This window comes from Carcharhinus amblyrhynchos, unplaced genomic scaffold, assembly GCF_965287045.1.
Source record: "Carcharhinus amblyrhynchos unplaced genomic scaffold, sCarAmb.v2.hapA chromosome_280, whole genome shotgun sequence".
Taxonomy (NCBI): domain Eukaryota; kingdom Metazoa; phylum Chordata; class Chondrichthyes; order Carcharhiniformes; family Carcharhinidae; genus Carcharhinus; species Carcharhinus amblyrhynchos.
In genome coordinates, this window is record NW_027650020.1 from 107,756 (window position 1) to 130,244 (window position 22,489).

Sequence of the window (22,489 nt, forward strand, 5' to 3'; positions counted from 1 at the left end):
AAGAAGCTGTTCTTGTGTCGGTCGCTACATGACCTCAGACTTTTGTACCTTTTTCCCCGACGGAAGAAAGTGGAAGAGAGAGTGTCTGGGGTGTGTGGGGGGGTCCTTAATTATACTGGCTGCTTTATTATACCGAGGCAGCGGGAAGTGTAGACAGAGTCAATGGATGGGGGGCTGGTTTGCGTGATGGATTGGGCTACATTCACCACCCTTTTGTAGTTCCTTATGGCCTTGGGCAGAGCAGGAGCCCAGACCGAGCTGTGATCCAACCAGGAAGAATGCTTTCTATGGGGCATCTGTAAAAGTTGGTGAGACATGCCAAATTTCTTTTGTCTTCCAAAAAGAAGAGGCATTGGTGGGCTTTCTTAACTATAGTGTCAGCATGAACAACCAGGACAGGTTGTTGGTGATTTGGACACCTAAAAACTTGAAGCTCACGATCCTTTTCACTTTGTCCCCAACAAATATTTGTGATGTGGAGATGTCAGCGTTGGACTGGGGTAGACACAGTAAGAAGTCTCACAACACCAGGTTAAAGCCTAACTGGTTTATTTAGAATCACGAGCTCTTGGAGCACTTTCCTTCATCAGGTGAGTGGAGAGTTGGGTCCACGAAATGGCATATATAGACAGAGACACAATTGCAAGATAATGGATGGAATGCGAGTCGTTACAGGTAATCAAGTCTTCACAGGTACAGACAGAGTGAGTGGAGAGAGGGTTAATCACAGGTTAAAGCGGTGTTGATTGTGTCAAGCCTGGACAATTAGTGAGATTTTGCAAGTCCAGGTAAAATCGTGGGGGGTTACACAGAGTGTGACATGAACCCAAGATCCTGGTTGAGGCCATCCTCATGTGTGCGGAACTTGGCCATCAGTTTCTGCTCTTCCTTTTTGAGGCAAAAGGATGATGGCGATATGGGGAAGGAACAAGGGAGTGGGCTTTATATAGAAACATAGAAGATAGGAGCAGGAGGAGGCTGTTCGGCCCTTTGAGCCTGCTCTGCCATGCATTAAGATCATGGCTGATCATCCAACTCAACAGCGTAATCCTGCTTTTTCCCCAAAACCTTTGATCCCATTTGACCCAAGTGCTATATCCAACCGGCTCTTGAACACATTCAATGTTTTGGCATCAACTACTTCCTGTGGGAATGAATTCCACAGGCTCACTACTCTTTGGGTGAAGAAATGTTTCCTCAACTCTGTCCTAAATGGTCTACACAGAATCCTCAGATTGTGACCCCCTGGTTCTGGATTCCCCTCCACCATCGGGAACATCTACCCTGTCTAGTCCTGTTAGAAATTTAAGTTTGCATGAGATTCTAACCCTGCCCCCCCTCCATTCGTCTGAACTCCAGCGAAAACAATCCTAACCTCGTCAATCTCTCCTCATACATCAGTCCTGCTATCCCCGGAATCAGCCTGGGAAACCCTTTGCTGCACTCCCTCGAGAGCAAGAGCATCCTTCCTCAGAAAAGGAGACCAAAACTGCCCACAATACTCTAGGTGTGGCCTCACCAAGGCTCTGAATAATTGCAACAACACATCCCTGTTCCTGTACTTGAAACCTCTCGCAATAAAGGCCAACACACCATTTGCCTTCTTTACCCCCTGCCTCACCTGACTCTTACCTTCAGCGACTGATGCACAAGTACACCCAGGTCCCGCTGCACACACCCCTCTCCCAATTTACACCCATCCAGCAGTAATCTGCCTTCTTGTTTTTGCCTCCCAAGTGAATCACCTACACTTATCCAAATTACACTACATCTGCCATTGATTTGCCCACTCACCCAACCTGTCCAAATCGTTCTGAAGGATTCTGCATCCTCGTCACAGTTCACTCTCCCATCCAACTTGATATCATCTACAAACTTCGAGATGTTATGTTTTGTTCCCTCATCCAAATAATGAATATATATTGTGAATAACTGGGGTTCCAGCACCGATCCCTGTGGCACCCCAGTAGTTACTGTCTGCCAATTTGAAAAGTACCCATTAATTCCTTTCCCAAAGAACTGGCACCCACAGAGTGGACTTTTGCATCTGAGACTTTAAAATGAGGCCCTGTCTCTTGGGTGGACATAAAATCTTTTGGGGAAAGAACAGGCAAGATAGTTCTCAATCCCTGTGGGAATCTCAGAACCTTCCCACCTTGGCATTGCTGACTATGTAAGAATAGAGATGTTTTACTGCAATTGTACAGGGCACTGGTGAAGCCACACTGGAGTATTGTGGCGTCCTTATCTGGGGAAGGATGTCCTTGTTACAGAGGGAGTACAGCAAAGGTTTACCAGTAAGGCTGATTCATGGCATGGCAGGACTGTCATATGAGGAGAGACTAATTCAGTTAGGAATATTTTTATTCACTGGAGTTTAGAAGAGAGACAGGTCATCTCATAGAAACTTATGAAATTCTAACAGGGTTGATTCAGATTAATTTTTTTTTAAATTGAACTGTGGGACACAGGGCATCACTGGCTGGGCCAGCGTTTATTGCCCATTCCTAGTTGCCCTTGGGTGGCAGTTGAGAGACAACCACATTGCTGTGGCTCTGGAGTCACGTGTAGGCCAGACCAGGTAAGGACGGCAGATTTCCTTCCCTAAAGGAACCAGATGGGTGTTCCAGACAATCGATATCAGACTGGGTCATCAGTAGATTCTTAATTCCAGATTTTTTTTATTGAATTCAAATTCCACCATCTGGGTCCCAAGCACAATAGCTGAGTTTCTGGATTAATAATCTAGTGATAATACCATTAGGCCATTACCTTCCGATGGGGGGGAGCCCAGAACTAGGGGGTCAGAGTTTGAGAATAAGGAGTAAACCTTTTAGAACTGAGGTGAGGGAGAAATTTCTTCACCCAGAGGGTGGTGAATGTGTGGAATTCACTCCCACAGAAAGTAGTTGAGGCCAAAATGTTTTGTGATATCCAATTTCTTGAAATAGCTGTTGGGGCTAAAGGTGTTGAGGGATATGGGGGGAAGGCGATCGGGACATTGAATTTGATGATCAGCCATGATCAAAATGAACAGTGAAGCAGGCTCGAAGGGCTGAATGGCCTACTGTTGTTTTTAGTTTCTGTATAGAGCCAGCTGGCATTGGCTCTTATCTAACCTGGTTAGGTGCCTTTGAACCCTCTGTGGTCATAGAATCATGAGTGAGAGAATCCCTACAACATAGAAGGAGGCCATTTGAACATAAGAACATAAGAAATAGGAGCAGGAGAAGGCCATCTAGCCCTTCCAGCCTGCCCCACCATTCAATAAGATCATGGCTGATCTGAAGTGGCTCAGTTCCACTTTCCCACTTTCTCCCCATAACCGTTAATTCCCTTGCCTACCAAAAACCTATCTACCCATGACTTAAATATATTTAGCGAGGCAGCCTCCACCACTTCAACGGGCAGAAAATTCCAGAGATTCACCACCCTTTGAGTGAAGAAGTTCCTCCTCAACCCTGTTCTAAACTGCACCCCCCCGTCCCCCCCCCCTTTATCTTGAGGCTGTGCCCTCTAGTCCTGCTGTCCTTTCTGAGCGGGAAGAATTTGGACCATCGATTCTGTACTGACTGCAATCCCAACCGAGCCCTATTCTCGTGACCTGACACATTTACCTTGTTAATCCCCCTGACAGTTGGGTCAATTTAGCATGGCCATTCCACCTAACCTTTGGACTGTGGGGGAGGAAACAGGAGTGCCCGGAGGAAACCCCTGCAGTCACGGGGAGAATGTGCAAACTCCACACAAGTGGGGTGACCAAGCCAGGAATTGAACCTGGGTCCCTGGTGCTGTGAGGCAGCAGTGCTAATCACTGTGCCGCCCATTTTGTTGGTATTTAATTTCTGATGTTTCCTTCCACTGCCCCTCTCCAGCGATGTGCAAACTCACCCTGTTCTCCCCTGTCTACTTCAGATTCGTCAGTTTGCAGCCGTGCTTGTGCGGAGAAGAGTTGCCAAACATTGGAAGAAACTGTCAGTGGACCTCAAAGAGAAGTACGTGATGACTTTTTTACACATTTAGTTATAATTCAGGTCAGGAATTCCGGTGTTTTATGAAGCCCACCTGGATCATAAGTTTTGCAATTTGAGTTTGGTTAGGATAAGCTTGAGAGAGTTCACTCCAGGTATAATACAGATGACGCACGAGGGAGCTTTTACCAAACAAAGTTTATTTAAGAATATAGTTAACATGTATAGTAAGAAAATTAGCAATAACTTTTATCAATTAAGAACAAAACAGCCACAATAATGTATAACCCTTAACAAATATAGGTTGGGTCTTAGATGTTTACAGCATGGAAACAGGCCCTTCGCCCCAACTTGTCCATGCCGCACATTTTTTTAAACCCCTAAGCTAGTACCAATTGCCTGCATTTGCCCCATATCCCTGTATGCCCATCTTACCCATGTAACTGTCTAAAAGCTTCTTAAAAGGCAAAATTGTACCCGCCTCTACTACTGCCTGTACATTCTGTGCTGTGTCTGACTTGAATTCCCAGAGTGTAGAAAGAGGCCATTTGGCCCATTACATCTGTACTGAGCACAATCCTATCCAGGCCCTACCCCCATAACCCCAATAAGGAGCAATTTGTCTCTGCCAAACAACCTAACCCTCCCTGATCTGGGAGTGTTTGATGGGGACAGTGTAGAGGGAGCTTTACTCTGTATCTAACCCCGTGCTGTACCTGTCCTGGGAGTGTTTGATGGGGGACAGTGTAGAGGGAGCTTTACTCTGTATCTAACCCTGTGCTGTACCTGTCCTGGGAGTGTTTGATGGGGGACAGTGTAGAGGGAGCTTTACTCTGTATCTAACCCCATGCTGTCCCTGTCCTGGGAGTGTTTGATGGGGGGGACAGTGTAGAGGGAGCTTTACTCTGTATCTAACCCCGTGCTGTACCTGTCCTGGGAGTGTTTGATGGGGGACAGTGTAGAGGGAGCTTTACTCTGTATCTAACCCCGTGCTGTACCTGTCCTGAGAGTGTTTGATGGGGGGGACAGTGTAGAGGGAGCTTTACTCTGTATCTAACCCCGTGCTGTACCTGTCCTGAGAGTGTTTGATGGGGGGGGGGACAGTGTAGAGGGAGCTTTACTCTGTATCTGACTTGCGCTTGTGTTGAACTGGAAAAGTGCGTGTACACAGTATGAGCTCTGTTTTTGCACAGATTCAGATGTGCTGACATCCTGTCTCTCTCTTTCCTCCCCTCAGTTTGAAGCCAGTGGTTCTACAGTCTCTGCAGCAGGAACGCGAGTAAGTGCTGGCACTGTACAATACCTGGGGCATGAACGTAGGTAGCTGTGGATTCAATGCCTGGGATACTGGGTGTCTGCTGACAACGTGAGGGGTCAGCACAGCAAAACAGATTGCTCTTTGTACGAGCAGAATGATTGACGGGAATGAACATGACCAAGCGTTTGCAGATTGCTGAAAGCCAGAGGCAGTGCTATCCCTGTCCATTAAGCTCGTTATTGTCTGCTCAGAGCTACCTACTGAATAATGCATACAGGTTTAAGAGTCAGAGAGGTTTTCAGCATGGACACAGGCCCTTATGCCCCAACCTGTCCACGCCGCCTTTTTTAAACCCCTAAGCTGGTCCCAATTGCCCACATGTGGCCCATATCCCTTTCCACCCATCTTACCCATGTAACTGTCTAAATGCTTTTTAAAAGACAAAATTGTACCCGCCTCTACTACTACCTCTGGCAGCTTGTTCCAGACACTCACCACCCTCTGTGTGAAAAAATTGCCCCTCTGGACACTTTTGTATCTCTCCCCTCTCACCTTAAACCTCTGCCCTCTAGTTTTAGACTCCCCTACCTTTGGGGAAAAGATATTGACTATCTAGCTGATCTGTGCCCCTCATTATTTTATAGACCTCTATAAGGTCACCCCTCAGCCTCCAGTGCTCCGTCTAGAAACTCGCTCTTTTTCTCTCTCTCGGTTTTTTTACTCTTTTCTCTGTTTCTCCTGCTCACTTTCACTCTTTCTTTCCCTCTGTGCATGGACCCCCCCCCCCCCCCGCCTCTGTCGCGGCTCCTCTCTCTCCCTGTCTGTCTGGGGGCGATTTTCCCATCCCGCTGTGCTAATTCTTTAGGAGCAATGCATGGGATTCACGCGAGAGATTGTGCCTTGCAAGTGTCCCCCAGCGCCAGACTTCCGTGCTGGAAATCGGCGGAGAAGTGGGGCTAGCATTTAAATGCCCCGGGTCTGAATTCTCTGGGCCCGTGAGCCTCTCCCAGCCTGCCAGAGTGATTGACTCCAGCAGGGATTACACTCACTCCCCACTTTCAGGGAGCTAGTGGCCTGACCTGGCTAGAGTGAAGGGGGGACAATACGGGATACCCCAGTGCAGGGGCGTGGCCACCCCCTGCGCATGAGCACCCTGGCAGTCCCTACGGGGTAATGTGACCATGCCTGGGGGGGGGACCCTGGCAGTCCCCATGGGGTAATGTGACGATGCCTGGGGGGGGGGGGGGCACCCTGGCAGTCCCTACGGGGTAATGTGACCATGCCTGGGGGGGGCACCCTGGCAGTCCCCATGGGGTAATGTGACCATGCCTGGGGGGGCACCCTGGCAGTCCCCATGGGGTAATGTGACCATGCCTGGGGGGGGCACCCTGGCAGTGCCCACAGGGCAGGGGGTGGGGCATATTGGGATGGGGTCTCGGGGGTGATTAGTGGGTTGGGGGGGGTGCGGTGCTGCAACACTACATTGGGATCGATTGGGGCGAGCAGGAGGGAGGCCAATGTTTGGGGCAGGCTAAGGGGTCTGCCAGAGCGTGTGGGGGGGATTCTGCCTGCAGAGGTGTCTGCACTGCAGGACTGTGAGGGCATTGGCACTGTCGGGCGTGGGGGGGGTAGGCTGGAGAACGAGGAGGTCCGGATGGGGGTTTGGGGGGGTGGGTGGGGTGGGAAGGTTCGGGAGGGCAGGAATGGTCCTGGATGGCTGCTTTCGGATTGTGGGGGAAGAGGGGAGCGGGGCCGCACTGCAGGGATCCTGCCAGCCAGCAAATGGGGAGGCTGACAGTTCGGGGCACGCGCAGAGGGCCTGTTGGTTTCAGCCTCCTGGGTGGGAATAGACTCCCACTGAAAAAAAACCAGCCTGAATTACTCCAGTTTTCCTGCAAACTCAACACTTAGAATTTTATTGCGGAGAATTCTGCCCCCTGTCCCCCGTTGTCCTGTGCCATGTCAGGAAACTTGTCTTCACACACAGAGTGGGTGGAAAATCCTAACTTTTTCCCTACCCCCCCCCCCTCAAAAAACTGGGATCAGTGAAGCTGAGATTGACAGATTTTTTTCACAAGCCAAGTACCATGGATAGCGGAAATCTCAAAGCAGAAAATGCTGGAGACACTCGACAGGTCTGGCAGCATCTCTGGGGAGTTAATTCGAGGTCCGGGAGGGAACATTCTGAATTGTTAGACTAGGGATGGCACAGTGGTACAGTGGGTTAGCGCTGCTGCCTCAGCGCCAGGGACCCGGGTCACTGTCTGTGTGGAGACTGCACATTCTCCCTGTGTCTGCGTGGGTTTCCTCCGGGTGCTCCGGTTTCATAAGAACATAAGAAATAGGAGCAGGAATAGGCCATCTAGCCCTTCGAGCCTGCCCCGCCATTCAATAAGATCATGGCTGATCTGAAGTGGCTTAGTTCCACATTCCCGCCCTCTCCCCATAACCCTTAATCCCCTTGCCTGCCAAAAACCTATCTACCCGTGTCTTAAATATATTTAGCGAGGCAGCCTCCACCACTTCAACGGGCAGAGAATTCCAGAGATTCACCACCCTTTGAGCGAAGAAGTTCCTCCTCAACTCCGTTCTAAACTGTCCCCCCCCCTTATCTTGAGGCTGTGCCCTCTGGTCCTGCTGTCCTTTCTGAGCGGGAAGAGCCTCTCCACCTCTATCCTATCCATCCCATTCATCATCTTGTACGTCTCAATGAGATCCCCCTTCATCCTTCTAAACTCTAACGAGTACAAGCCTAGTTTATTCAGCCTCTCCTCATAGCTCAACCCCCCCCAACTCTGGTATCAGCCTAGTAAACCTCCTCTGCACTCCCTCCAAGGCCAAAATATCCTTGCACAAGTGCGGTGACCAAAACTGCACACAGTACTCCAGCTAGCACTCCTCCCACAGTCTGAAAGATGTGTTGGTTAAATGCATTGGGCTGCGCTAAATTCTCCCTCAGTGTAACCTGAATGGGCGCCAGAGTGTGGCGACTAGGGGATTTTCACAGTAACTTCATTGCAGTGTTAATGTAGGCCTTACTTGTGACTAATAAATTAACTTTAACTTTATGTTAAGTAAACAAGGTGGTTAGTTCTGTCGATTTAAAGTACAAATCTGCTGATATAATTGAGGAGAGGCCAAATAGTCTCCTGTTGCTATAATATGCTGTCACTGACCTTTCAACGTGCAGTGGCAATGTCCCATTGAACTGACCCAGCACCATAGAGCTTTGCAGCATGAGTAGGCCATTCAGCCCCTCCACTTGACTGCTTTCTCACTGTCCGCTGCTAGCAAGCCTGATTGGAAGTAGCTTCTGACGTACCGCTGGGTGAGGGCTACCCCCACCCAAAGCTGACCCGTTTCTCACCACTGTCTCATTGCCTTTTGCAGGCACAAGGTACGGCACTCGGTAGCTCAGCTGGCCGCCATCATAGTCAAGCACGAAACACCAGAGAAATGGCCACAACTTCTTCAATTCATAACCCAGTGGACAAAGAGCAGTGTTCCAGAGGAGAGACAGGTACGTGGGGGGAGACTTGGCATATCAGTGATGCCTTCGACTCCCTCCCCAGTAATCTGGCGCTGTTTTGTGGTCTGGGTGGATCCGATTTTGGTCTGTGTAAATATCTTGGCCGGGGTTTAACGACCTCGCTCGGGGAAGGCTTGTTATTTGTGGTGTTCTCCCCTTTTGATGGGTTGCAGCTCCTGTACCTCCCTGGAGTGGGGGTACACAGTGACAAAGTGATTAGCACTGCCACCTCACAGTGCCAGGGACCCGGGACCAATTCCAGCCGTGGGTGACTGTCTATGTGGAGTTTGCACCTTCTCCCTGTGTCTGCGTGGGTTTCCTCTGGGTGCTCCAGTTTCCTTCCACACTCCAAAGATGTGTTGGTTAAATGCCATGATAAATTGCCCCTTAGTGTCCAAAGATATACAGGTTGCATGGATTGGCCATGCTATTATTGCACCTTAGTGTCCAAAGATGTGTAGGTTAGGTGGATTGGCCATGCTAAATTGCCCCTTAGTGTCCAAAAATGTACAAGTTACATGGATTGGCCATGCTAAATTGCACCTTAGTGTCTAGAGATATGTAATGTAGGGGGATTAGCAAGGTCAATGTATGGGTTATGGGATATGGCAGGAGTTGGAACTGGGTGTGATGCTGTGTCGGAGAGTCGGTGCAGATGGCCTCCTCTGCACTGTAGGGATTCCGTAGGGATTTTCAAGCTTGCTGATGACAGCACTGTAGTGAGTCAGATCTCAAACAATGATGAGACGGAGTACTGGTGAACTGGTGCGTCAACAAAAATCTCTCCCTCAATGTCAACAAACCAAAGGAGATAGTCATCGACTTCAGGAAGTGTAAAGGAGAACGTGCCCCTGTCTACATCAACACGGACAAAGTAGAAAGGGTCGAGAGCTTCAAGTTTTTAGGTATCCAGATCACCAACAACTTGTCCTAGTTCTTCTCCGCCCCCCCACCCCAACATTATAGTTAAGAAAGCCCCATCAGCGCATCTACTTTCTCAGAACGTAAAGGAAATTTGGCATGTCAGCTACGACTCTCACCGACTTTTACAGATGCACCATAGAAAGCATTCTTTCTGGTTGGATCATAGCTCGGTCTGGGCTCCTGCTCTGTCCAAGACCGCAAGGAACTACAGAAGTCGTGAATGTAGCCCCCAATCCATCTCACAAACCAGCCTCCCATCTATTGACTCTGTCTACACTTCCCGCTGCCTTGGGAAAAGCAGCCGGCATAATTAAGGCCCCCCCCACGCACCCCGGACATTCTCTCTTCCACCTTCTTCCGTCGGGAAAAAGATACAAAAGTCTGAGGTTCCGTACCAACCGACTCAAGAACAGCTTCTTCCCTGCTGCTGTCAGACTTTTGAATGGACCTACCTCGCATTATGTTGATCTTTCTCTACACAATCGCTGTGACTGTAACACTACATTCTGCACCCTCTCCTTTCCTTCTCTATGAACGGTATGCTTTGTCTGTATAGTGTGCAAGAAACAATACACGTCACGTGTATTAACATATAGTGCAACATCAAATCCATCTATAACACCAGGATACTGAGTGGTCAGAAGGAAGCTGGAGCTGAGGATGTTAAATTATGAGGACTGGCTGCACAAACCAACAGGGAAAGGCTAGGAAACATGTCATCGAACCATAGAATCCCTGCAGTGCAGGAGGAGGCCATTCAGCCCATTGAGTCTGCACCAACCACGATCCCACCTAGGCCCTATCCCCATAACCCCATGCATTGATCCTAGCTCGTCCCTCTCTCTCAAAAAGGGGCGATTTAGCATGGCCAATCCACCTAACCTACACATCGTTCGGACTGTGGGAGGAAACTGGAGGAACCCCACGTAGGCAGTGACCCAAGCTGGGAATCGAACCCGGGTCCCTGGCGCTATGAGGCAGCAGTGCTAACCAAACTAACCTAGTTTACTTTCCTCTAATGGGGTGGGATTTTTCAATGAATAGTGATTGAGTAGAATCATTTATATTTCACAGAGATTAGAAGAATGAGAGTGATCTCATTGAAAAATGAACATCTTGAAGGGGATCGCCAGTGTCAATGATGAGAAAATGTTTCTCTAGAAGGGGGAATCGAGAACTCACGGTCTCAGAATAAGGGGCTGGTCCATCAGGACTGAGCTGAGACGGAGTTAGGATTGTGAACCTTTGGAATTCTGTAGCCCCTGGAAGACTGAGTTGTCAAGTCGCCTTTATTTGATTTATTCTTGACACATGTATTGGGATACAGTGAAAAGTATTGTTTTTTGCGCGTGATATAGACAAAGCATACTGTTCATAGAGAAGGAAAGGAGAGAATGTAGTGTTACAGTCACAGCGAGGGTGTAGAGAAAGATCAGCTTAATGCGAGGTCGGTCCATTCAAAAGTCTGACAGCAGCAGGGAAGAAGCTGTTCTTGAGTCGGTCGGTACGGGACCTCAGACTTTTGTATCTTTTTCCCCGACGGAAGAAGGTGGAAGAGAGAATGTCCGGGGTGTGTGGGGGGGTGGGGGGGGGGGGGGGTCCTTAATTATACCGGCTGCTTTTCCCCCCCCCGAGGCAGCGGGAAGTATAGACAGAGTCAATGGATGGGAGGCTGGTTTGTGTGATGGATTGGGGCTACATTCACCACCCTTTTGTAGTTCCTTGCGGTCTTGGGCAGAGCAGGAGCCCAGACCGAGCTGTGATCCAACCAGAAAGAATGCTTTCTATGGGGCATCTGTAAAAGTTGGGGAGAGTCCGCAGCGGACATTTTTACTTTTTTTAATTCATTTATGGGACATGGGTGTTGCTGGCTGGGCCAGCATTTATTGCCCATCCCTAGTTGCAATTAGAGGGCAGTTGAGAGTCAACCATATTGCTGTGGCTCTGGAGTCACATGTAGGCCAGACCGGGTTTCCTTACCTAAAGGACATGAGTGAACCAAATGGGTTTTACCGACAATGGGTCATCAGTAGATTCTTAATTCCAGATTTTTTTTTTGTTGAATTCAAATTCCACCATCTGCCATGGTGGGATTCGAACCTGGGTCCTCAGAACATTAGCTGAGTTTCTGGATTAATAGTCCAGCCATCATACCACTTAGCCATCGCCTTCCTTTTTAACACAGAGGGTGGTGGGTGCCTGGAACTCGCTGCTGGGGGAGGGAGTGGAAGCAGATACGATAGTGAGTTTTAAGGGGTGCCTGGACAAATCCATGAATAGGATGGGAATAGAGGGATATGGTCCCCGGAAGGGTAGAGGGTTTAAGTTCAGACTCAGCATGGTTGGTGCAGGCTTGGAGGGCCGAAGGGCCTGTTCCTGTGCTGGAATTTTCTTTGTTCTTAACTTTCCTTAGCGTCCTGAGAAAGTAGAGGCACTGATGGGCTGAGAGGGTGGGTTTGATAGCTTGAGTAAGCAAAGTGGATGTGGAACATTGTCATGCCTGTCTACATGCCTCCGTTTGTGTTCCCATTCCCACGGGAGTGATTGTGTGGTGACGGCGCTGGATCTCTGCTGTGTAAGTGACAGGTTAATTTTCTCCCTGCTCTGGTCTCCAGGTTGGGATGCTGCTACTCAGCACCGTGGTGGACATCAGCACTGAGTCCTTCAAGCGTCACTTCCGCGAGCTGATGCGACTCTTCCACCAGACCCTGGAGGACCACGACAACCCGCTGGTGGTCTTCTACACCGTTCAGACGCTGACTGCCGTGGTGTCCTACATGGGAACGGATGAAATGGTAAGTGCTGTCTGACTTGCTGCTCCCCTCACATCGTTAGCTCCACTTACCTCACACTGGCACGGTGGGTTAACACTGCTGCCTCAGAGCACCGGGGACCTGGGTTCAATTCCCAGCTTGGGTCACTGTGTGGAATCTGCATGTTCTCCCCATGTCTGTGTGGGTTTCCTCTGGGTGCTCAGGTTTCCCCCCACAATCCAAAGATGTGCGGGTTAGAGTGCATTGGCCATGCTAAATCCTCCCTCAGTGTAACCCAAACAAGTGCCAGAGTGTGACCACGAGGGGATTTTCACAGTAACTTCATTGCAGTGTTAATGTAAGCCTGATAATAAATAAACTTTACTAACCGCAACCGATGAAAACGCGCATCAGAAATTGGGAATTGCCATGCAGAATAAAACCCCGGGTCCACCTATTTGCCTCCCATCGTCCCGTCAGTTGCGATAATGGAGCCGTTGGCAATTGTAGAATCAAACTGATTCATGAGGCTTCTTCAGAATTAAAGTTTATTTATTAGTTACAAGTAAGTCTTACATTCACACTGCAATGAAGTGAAAATCCCCTAGTCGCCACATTCCGGCGCCTGTTCAGGTCAATCCACCTCACCAAGCACATCTTTCGGACTGTGGGAGGAAACCCACACAGACACGGGGAGAACATGTAGACTCCACACAGACAGTGACCCAATCCACCCTAACCCGCACATTCTTTCGGACTGTGGGAGGAAACCGAAGCACCCAGAGGAAACCCACACAGACACGAGGAGAGCATGTAGACTCCACACAGACAGTGACCCAAGCTGGGAATCGAAGCCGGGTCCCTGGCGCTGTGAGGCAGCAGCGCTAACCCACTGTGCGCTGAGCCAGGAATCGAAGCCGGGTCCCTGGCGCTGTGAGGCAGCAGCGTTAACCCGCTGTGCACTGAGCCAGGAATCGAACCCGGGTTCACTGGCGCTGTGAGGCAGCAGCGCTAACCCGCTGTGCGCTGAGCCGGGAATCGAACCCGGGTCCCTGGCGCTGTGAGGCAGCAGCGCTAACCCACTGTGCGCTGAGCCGGGAATCGAACCCGGGTCCCTGGCGCTGTGAGGCAGCAGCGCTAACCCAGTGTGCGCTGAGCCGGGAATCGAACCCGGGTCCCTGGCGCTGTGAGGCAGCAGCACTAACCCACTGTGCGCTGAGCCGGGAATCGAACCCGGGTCCCTGGCGCTGCGAGGCAGCGGCGCTAACCCACTGTGCGCTGAGCCGGGAATCGAACCCGGGTCCCTGGCGCTGTGAGGCAGCAGTGCTAATCACTGTGCCAAGCTTTGGTCCGTGCCAAGCTTTGGGAACCACAGGTCACGCATTCCTCTCAAACACACAATGAGCACCGTGCCTCGTCCCTCAAATTACTCGCACACCCTGTCCATAAGAACATAAGAAATAGGAGCAGGAGTAGGCCATCTAGCCCCTCGAGCCTGCCCCGCCATTCAATAAGATCATGGCTGATCTGTCGTGTCTCAGTTCCACATTCCCGCCCTCTCCCCATAACTCTTAATCCCCTCGATTATCAAAAACCCATCAACCCGCGTCTTAAATATATTTAGCAAGGTAGCCTCCACCACTTCAACGGGCAGAGAATTCCAGAGATTCACCACCCTTTGAGTGAAGAAGTTCCTCCTCAACTCCGTTCTAAACCACCCCCCTTTATCTTGAGGCTGTGCCCCCTAGTCCTACTGTCCTTTCTGAGCGGGAAGAGTCTCTCCACCTCTATCCTATCCATCCCATTCATCATCTTATATGTCTCAATGAGATCTCCCCTCATTCTTCTAAACTCTAACAAGTACAAGCCTAGTTTGTTCAGCCTCTCCTCATAGCTCAACCCCCTCGACTCCAGAATCAGCTTAGTAAACCTCCTCTGCACTCCCTCCAAGGCCAAAATATCCTTGCGTAAGTGTGGCGACCAAAACTGCACACAATACTCCAGTGCCCTATACAGCTGCAGCAAGACCTCCCTACTTTTATATTCAATCGCCCTCGCTATGAAGGCCAGCATCCCATTCGCCTTCCTGACCACCTGCGGCACCTGCAGGCTGGGTTTTTGTGACTCATGCACAAGGACCCCGAGGTCCCTCTGCACCGTCGCATGCTGCAGTTTTTCGCCACGCAAGTAATAGTCCTTCCTACCATTATTCCTACCAAAGTGGACAACCTCACATTTGCCAACATTAAATTCCATTTGCCAGTTCCTGGCCCATTCGCCCAGCCTATCTAGATCCTTCTGCAGACTCTCCACACCCTCCGCACAATTTGCCTTTCCACCAATCTTGGTGTCATCAGCAAATTTCGACACCATACACTCGGTTCCCTCCTCCAGATCATCTATATAAATGGTAAATAGCTGAGGCCCCAGCACCGACCCCTGGGGCACTCCACTAGTCACCAACCGCCAATCCGAATAGCACCCATTGACCCCCACTCTCTGCCTCCTATTTGACAGCCAATCCTCTATCCACGCTAACACCCTACCCCCAACACCATGTCCCCTGACCTCTGTAATAACCTCTTGTGAGGCACTTTGTCAAACGCCTTCTGAAAATCAAGGAACACCACATCCACTGGCTCTCCTCTATCCACCGCCCTAGACACATCCTCATAGAACTCCAATAAATTCGTCAGACACGACTTCCCCTTAACGAAACCGTGCTGCATCTGATCTACCAAACAATTCTCCTCAAGATGCCTCGCTATTTTCTCCTCGATCACGGATTCTAACATTTTTCCTACAACAGACGTTAAACTAACCACAAGGTATTATATTCCGAAAGAAATCTACTTTATATTTCAGATGAATAAATCAGCACCATCTGCCCCCATCCTCTCTGAGGAAGCATTTTATTCCGATTTAACAGGGCCTCTTTTAACTTGGAATTCGAATTGGTGATAAGGGGTGGCACAGTGGGTTAGCACTGCTGCCTCTCAGCGCCAGGGAACCGGGTTCGATTTTCGGCTCGGGTCACTGTCTGTGTGGATTCTACACGTTCTCCCCGTGTCTGCATGGGTTTCCTCCGGGTGCTCCGGTTTCCTCCCACTGTCCCAAAGATGTGCAGGTTAGGTTAGGCCATATGACATAAGAGTAGAATTAGGCCACTCGGCCCATCGGGTCTGCTCCCCCATTCAATCATGGCTGATGTTTTTCTCATCCCCATTCTCCTGCCTTTTCTCCGTAACCCCTGATCCCCTTAATAATCAAGAACCTATCTCTCTCTGTCTTAAAGACACTCAATGATCTGGCCTCCACAACCTTCTGCGGAAGAGTTCCACAGATTCCCCACTCTCTGGCTGAAGAAATTCCTCCTCATCTCTGTTTTAAAGGATCGTCCCTTTAGCCTGAGGTTGTGCCCTCTGGTTTGAGTTTTTCCTACTAGTGGAAACATCGTCTCCATGTCCACTCTATCCAGGCCTCACAGTACCCTGTAAGTTTCAATAAGATCCCCCACCCCCTCATCCTTCTAAACTCCAACGAGTACAGACCCAGAGTCCTCAACCCGTTCCTCATACGACAAGCTCTTCATTCCAGGGATCATTCTTGTGAACCTCCTCTGGACCCTTTCCAAGGTTGATTGGCCATGTTAAATTGACCCTAGTGTCAGAGGGATTGGCAGGGTAAATAGGTGCCATTATGGGAAAGGAAAGTAACAAATTTTTTATTAATCATAAGTAGGGCTTACATTAATACTGTAATGAAGTTCCTGTGAAAAGCTCCTAGTTGCCACTCTCCGATGCCTGAGGGGGAACTTAGCATGGCCCAATGCACCTAACCATCACGTCTTTCAGAGCGTGGGAGGAAACCAGAGCACCTGGAGGAAACCCATGCAGACATGGGGATAATGTGCGAACTCAGACAGTGACCCAAGCTGGGAATCAAACCCAGGTCCCTGGTGCTGTGAATCAGCAGCGCTAACCGCTGTGCCGCCCCATGGTCTCGGTACTATCCAAATCCATCTGTAATCACATATCTGTCAATTTCGATTAACATAAGAACTAGGAGCAGGAGCAGGAGTAGGCCATCTGGCCCCTCGAGCCTGAACCGCATTCAATAAGATCATGGCTGATCTTTTCATGGATTCAGCTTCACTTACCCGCCTGCTCACCATAACTCTTAATTAGTTTACTGTTCAAAAATTTACCTGTCCTTACCTTAAAAACATTCAATGAGGGAGTCTCAACTGGGCAGGGAATTCCACAGATTCACAACCCTTTGTGTGAAGAAGTTCCTCCTCAACTCAGTCCTAAATCTGCTCCCCCTTATTTTGGGGCCATGCCCCCCCAGTTCTAGTTTCACCCCCCAGTGGAAACAACTTCCCTGCTTCTATCTTATGTATTCTCTTCTCAATCTAATGTTTCTATAAGATCTCCCCTCATCCTCCTGAATTCCAGTGATAATTCATAATTATTCTTCTGTTACGTTGTTTTCTGTCGTGACAAGATCCCTACACCCTTCTCCCCACAGAATGTAGAATCTTTGCCACTATATGGAGCACTCATTCAGTGAATGATAAAGAACAAAGAAAATTACAGCACAGGAACAGACCCTTCGGCCCCTCCAAGCCTGCACCGACCATGCTGCCCCGACTGAACTAAAACCCCCTACCCTTCCGGGGACCATATCCCTCTATTCCCATCCTATTCATGGATTTATCCAGAAGCCCCTTAAAACTCACTATCGTCTCTGCTTCCACTACCTCCCCCGGCAGCGAGATCCAGCCACCCACCTCCCTCTATGTAAAAAATACTTGTCTCGTAATCTCCTTCAAAACTTGCCCCTTGCACCTTAAACTTGTGCCCCCGAGTAATTGACTCTTCCACCCTGGGGAAAAAGCTTCTGTCTATCTACTTTCTCCATGCCCCTCATAATCTTGTAGACTTCTATCAGGCCTCCCCTCAACCTCCATTGATCCAGTGAGAACAAACCAAGTTTCTCCAACCTCTCCTCATAGCTAATGCCCTCCATACCAGGGCAAACATCCTGGTAAATCTTTTCTGTCCCCTCTCCAAAGCCTCCACATCCTTCTGGTAGTGTGGCGACCAGAATTGAACACTATATTCCAAGTGTGGCCTCACTAAGGTTCTATAAAGCTACAACACGACTTGCCAATTTTTAAACTCAGTGCCCCGGCCGATGAAGGCAAGCATGCCTTATGCCTTCTTGACTACCTTCTCCACCTGCGTTGCCACTTTCAGTGACCTGTGTACCTGTACACCCAGATCCCTCTGCCTATCAATACACTTAAGAGTTCTGCCATTTACTGTATATTTCCGATCTGTATTAGACCTTTCAAAATACATTACCTCACAATGTTTCAATGAGGGGGCACGAGGGTCACAGCAAGGGGCAAGTTGCCCTCCACATTCAGTCAGGTGTGACGATGTTACAGTGTATTTTTCCTTCTCTCTACAGAATTTGATGCGCCCGATGATACCAAAGCTGCTGATCGCCATCCAGACCCTCATTCAGCACAATCAGGTGAGCTGATCGGGGGGATGGGTGGCTGCATGTTCTCTCAAAAGCCAAAAGCTTCAGGATTTTAGGTGTCCGGATCACCAACAACCAGTCCTGGCCCCTCCATCTCTCATAGAGGTTTACAGCATGGAAACAGGCCCAACTTATCCATGTCGCCCTTTTCAAACCTCTAAGCTAATCCCAGTTGCCCACATTTGGCCCATATCGCTCAATACTCTACCTCAATGTCAACAAAATGAAGGAGATTGTTATTGACTTCAGAAAGTATATAGGAGAACATACCCCTGTCTACATCAACAGGGATGAAGTAGAAAGGGTCAAGAGCTTCATGTTTTTCGGTGTCCCGATCACCAACACCTGTCCTGGTCCCCCTCCCCCCCCCCGCCATGCTGACACTATCGTTAAGAAAGCCCCACCAACTCCTCTACTTTCTCAGAAGACTAAGGAAATTTGGCATGTCCGCTACGACTCTCTCCAACTTTTACAGATGCCCCATAGAAAGCATTCTTTCTGGATGTATCACAGCTTGGTCTGGGCTCCTGCTCTGCCCAAGACTGCATGAATCTGGAATTAAGTAACTACCGATGACTGTGAAACCATTGTCAATTGTCGGAAAAACCCATCTGGTTCACTCATGTCCTTTAGAGAAGGAAATCTGCTGTCGTTAGTCTGGTCTGGCCTTCATGTGACTCCAGAGTCACAGCAATGTGGGTGACTCTCAACTGCCCTCCAAGGGCAACAAGAGATGGGCAATAAATGCTGGCCAGCGACGCCCATGTCACACGAATGAATTAAAAAAAAAAGAAACTACAAAATGTCATGAATGTAGCCCAATCCATCTCACAAACCAGCCTCCCATCCATTGACTCTGTCTACACTTCCTGCTGTCTCAGCAAAGCAGCCAGGATAATTAAGAACCCCACGCATCCTGGATATTCTCTCTTCCACCTTCTTCCGTCAGGGAAAAAGATACAAAAGCCTGAGGTCGCGTCCCGACCGACTCAAGAACAGCTTCTTCCCTGCTGCTGTCAGACTTTTGAACAATACTTTTCACTGTATCCCAATATATGTGACAATAATAAACCAAGTCAAATCAAATTTGCCCCAGAGAAAGAAGTCCCAGTCTATCTAGCCTCTCAAACCATCAAGTCCCAGTCGCATCCTAGTAAATCTTTTTGATTTGATTTATTATGGTCACATATAAGAACATAAGAACATAAGAACATAAGAAATAGGAGCAGGAGTAGGCCATCTAGCCCTTCGAGCCTGCCCCGCCATTCAATAAGATCATGGCTGATCTGTCGTGGCTCAGTTCCACTTTCCCGCCCTCTCCCCATAACCCTTAATCCCCTCTCTTATCAAGAACCCATCAACCTGCTTCTTAAAAATATTTAGCGAGGCAGCCTCCACCACTTCAACGGGCAGAGAATTCCAGAGATTCACCACCCTTTGAGTGAAGAAGTTCCTCCTCAACTCCGTTCTAAACCGCCTCCCCTTTATCTTGAGGCTGTGCCCCCTAGTCCTACTGTCTTTTTTGAGCGGGAAGAGTCTCTCCACCTCTATCCTATCCATCCCATTCATCATCTTATACGTCTCAATGAGATCTCCCCTCATTCTTCTAAACTCTAACGAGTACAAGCCTAGTTTATTCAGCCTCTCCTCATAGCTCAATCCCCTCAACTCCGGTATCAGCCTAGTAAACCTCCTCTGCACTCCCTCCAGGGCCAAAATATCCTTGCGCAGGTGCGGCGCCCAAAACTGCACACAGTACTCCAGCTGCGGCCTCACCAATGCCCTATACAGCTGCAGCAAGACCTCCCTACTTTTATATTCAATCCCCCTCGCTATGAAGGCCAGCATCCCATTCGCCTTCCTGACCACCTGCTGCACCTGCAAGCTGGGTTTTTGCGACTCATGCACAAGGACCCCGAGGTCCCTCTGCACCGTCACCTGCTGCAGTTTTTCGCCACATAAGTAATAGTCCTTCCTACCATTCTTCCTACCAAAGTGGACCACCTCACACTTGCCAACATTAAATTCCATTTGCCATTTCCTGGCCCATTCGCCCAGCCTATCTAGATCCTTCTGCAGACTCTCCACACCCTCCGCACAATTTGCCTTTCCCCCAATCTTGGTGTCATCAGCAAATTTCGACACCCTGCACTCGGTTCCCTCCTCCATATCTTAACATACAGTGAAAAGTATTGTTCCTTGCATGCTATACAGACAAAACACACTGTTCATTAAGAAGGAAAGGAGAGAGTGCAGAATGTTGTGTTACAGTCACAGCTAGGGTGTAGAGAAAGATCAACTTAATGCGAGGTAGGTCCATTCAAAAGTCTGACAGCAGCAGGGAAGAAGCTGTTCTTGAGTCAGTTGGTACGTGACCTCAGACTCTTGTATCCTTTTCCCGATGGAAGAAAGTGGAAGAGAGAATGTCCGGGGTGTATGGGGGTCCTTAATTATGCCGGCTGCTTTTCCCCGAGGCAGCGGGAAGTGTAGACAGAGTCAATGGATGGGAGGATGGTTTGCGTGATGGATTGGGGCTACATTCACCACCCTTTTGTAGTTCCTTGTGGTCTTGGGCAGAGCAGGAGCCCAGACCAAGCTGTGATCCAACCGGAAAGAATGCTTTCTATGGGGCATCTGTAAAAGTTGGTGAGAGTCGTAGCGGATGTGTCAAATTTCCTTAGTCTTCTGAGAAAGTAGAGGCATTGGTGGGGCTTTCTTAACTATAGTGTCAGTATGGGGGGGGTGAGAAATCAGGACAGTTTGTTGGTGATCTGAACATCTAAAAACTTGAAGCTCTCGAACATTTCCACTTCGTCCTCTACTATGCTGCTGCATTGTACATATCTTTTCACATCTCACTTTTTCTCTCTCTCTCGACAGGATCAAGCCAGTGAGGCAATGGAAGTCTTTGATGAACTGATGGAGAGTGAAGTATCGATCATTGTGCCTTACTTGTCACAGATAGTCCACTTCTGCCTGGAGGTAACGAGTGCCATCTATCTGTCAGCTGCAGATTTCTCTCAATGCCTTCCTTCCCTCCAGCGACCCGTTTTACTCCACCCTTTCCACCTTTCTGGTGGGATGTGGTTCCACTGGTACTAATAGCTTCCAGTCTGTAAATTCACTAATCTTCTGGGAACCATATTCCTCTATTCCCATCCTATTCATGTATTTGTCCAGACTCCCCTTAAAACTCACTATCGTATCTGCTTCACCACCTCCCCTGGCAGCGAGTTCCAGGCACCCACCATCCTCTGTGTAAAAAAAAAACTTGCCTCATACATCTCCTTTAAACCTTGCCCCTTAAACCTGTGCCCCCTAGTAATAGCTTCTGACTATCCACTCTGTCCATGCCCCTCATAATCTTGCAGACTTGTATCAGTCTCCCCTCAACCTCCGTCATTCCAGTGAGAACAAGCCAAGTTTCTCCAACCTCTCCTCATAGCTAATGCCCTCCATACCAGGGCAACATCCTGGTAAATCTTTTCTGTCCCCTCTCCAAAGCCTCCACATCCTTCTGGTAGTGTGGGCAACCAGAATCGAACACTATATTCCAAGTGCGGCCTCACTAAGGTTCTATAAAGCTGCAACATGACTTGCCAATTTTTAAACTCAGTGCCCCGGCCAATGAAGGCAAGCATGCCGTAAGCCTTCCTGACTACCTTCTCCATCTGCATTGCCACTTTCAGTGACCTGTGTACCTGTACGCCCACATCCCTCTGCCTATCAATACTCTTAAGGGTTCTGTCATTTACTGTATATTTCCTATCTGTATTAGACCTTTCAAAATGCATCACCTCACATTTGTCCGGATTAAACTCCATCTGCCATCTCTCCGCCCAAGTCTCCAACTGATCTATATCCTGCTGTATCGTCTGATGGTCCCCATCGCTATCCGCAAATCCACCAACCTTTGTGTCTTCCTCAAACTTACTAATCAATCCAGTTACATTTTCCTCCAAATCTTTTATCTATATATTACAAACAGACTCCCATGATTGGTGGCTGTTCCATCCTCTGCTTGGGTCCCAAAGTCTGGAATTGCCTCCCTAAATCTTTCTCTCCCTCTCTCTCTCTCTCTCCCCCGCTCTGTCCTTGGCTTGGTATCTATGTTTTACTGGCTTACACTTCTGTGAGTTCTTTGACAGACATTGCTGCTTTATCGGTGCTGTATAAATGTTTGTTCTTGCTGACCTAAGAAGCTGTCCTTATTTGCACTCTCTCCCCCCACTATAGATTGCAGCCAATGCGATCCTAGGCGACAACATCCGGGTAAAAGCCTTGTCATGCGTGAGTTTCCTGATCAAATTGAAAGGAAAGGTGAGAGGTTACGCCGGGAATTGGGAAACTGGGAATAGATCGTTGCGTTTGGGCTCAAACCTAGCCCCAGGCAGACGGGATGCTGAATAAAAGTAAATTATTGCGGATGCTGGAATCTGAAACCAAAAGAGAAAATGCTAGAAAATCTCAGCAGGTCTGGCAGCATCTGTAAGGAGATGAA

The 22,489-nt window shown here is 49.0% G+C and overlaps 1 protein-coding gene across 1 annotated transcript in view; it reads left to right on the top strand.

Moving 5' to 3' along the window:
* Window positions 1-22,489, top strand: part of ipo4 (importin 4) — a 77,360-nt gene that overhangs the window by 8,617 nt on the left and 46,254 nt on the right. The window contains exons 3-9 of the mRNA XM_080183410.1: window positions 3,916-3,995; window positions 5,209-5,250; window positions 8,620-8,749; window positions 12,298-12,477; window positions 17,914-17,979; window positions 20,869-20,970; window positions 22,225-22,308. Of these exons, the coding sequence (XP_080039536.1) occupies window positions 3,916-3,995; window positions 5,209-5,250; window positions 8,620-8,749; window positions 12,298-12,477; window positions 17,914-17,979; window positions 20,869-20,970; window positions 22,225-22,308 (684 nt within the window). The remainder of the gene's footprint in view (window positions 1-3,915; window positions 3,996-5,208; window positions 5,251-8,619; window positions 8,750-12,297; window positions 12,478-17,913; window positions 17,980-20,868; window positions 20,971-22,224; window positions 22,309-22,489) is intronic.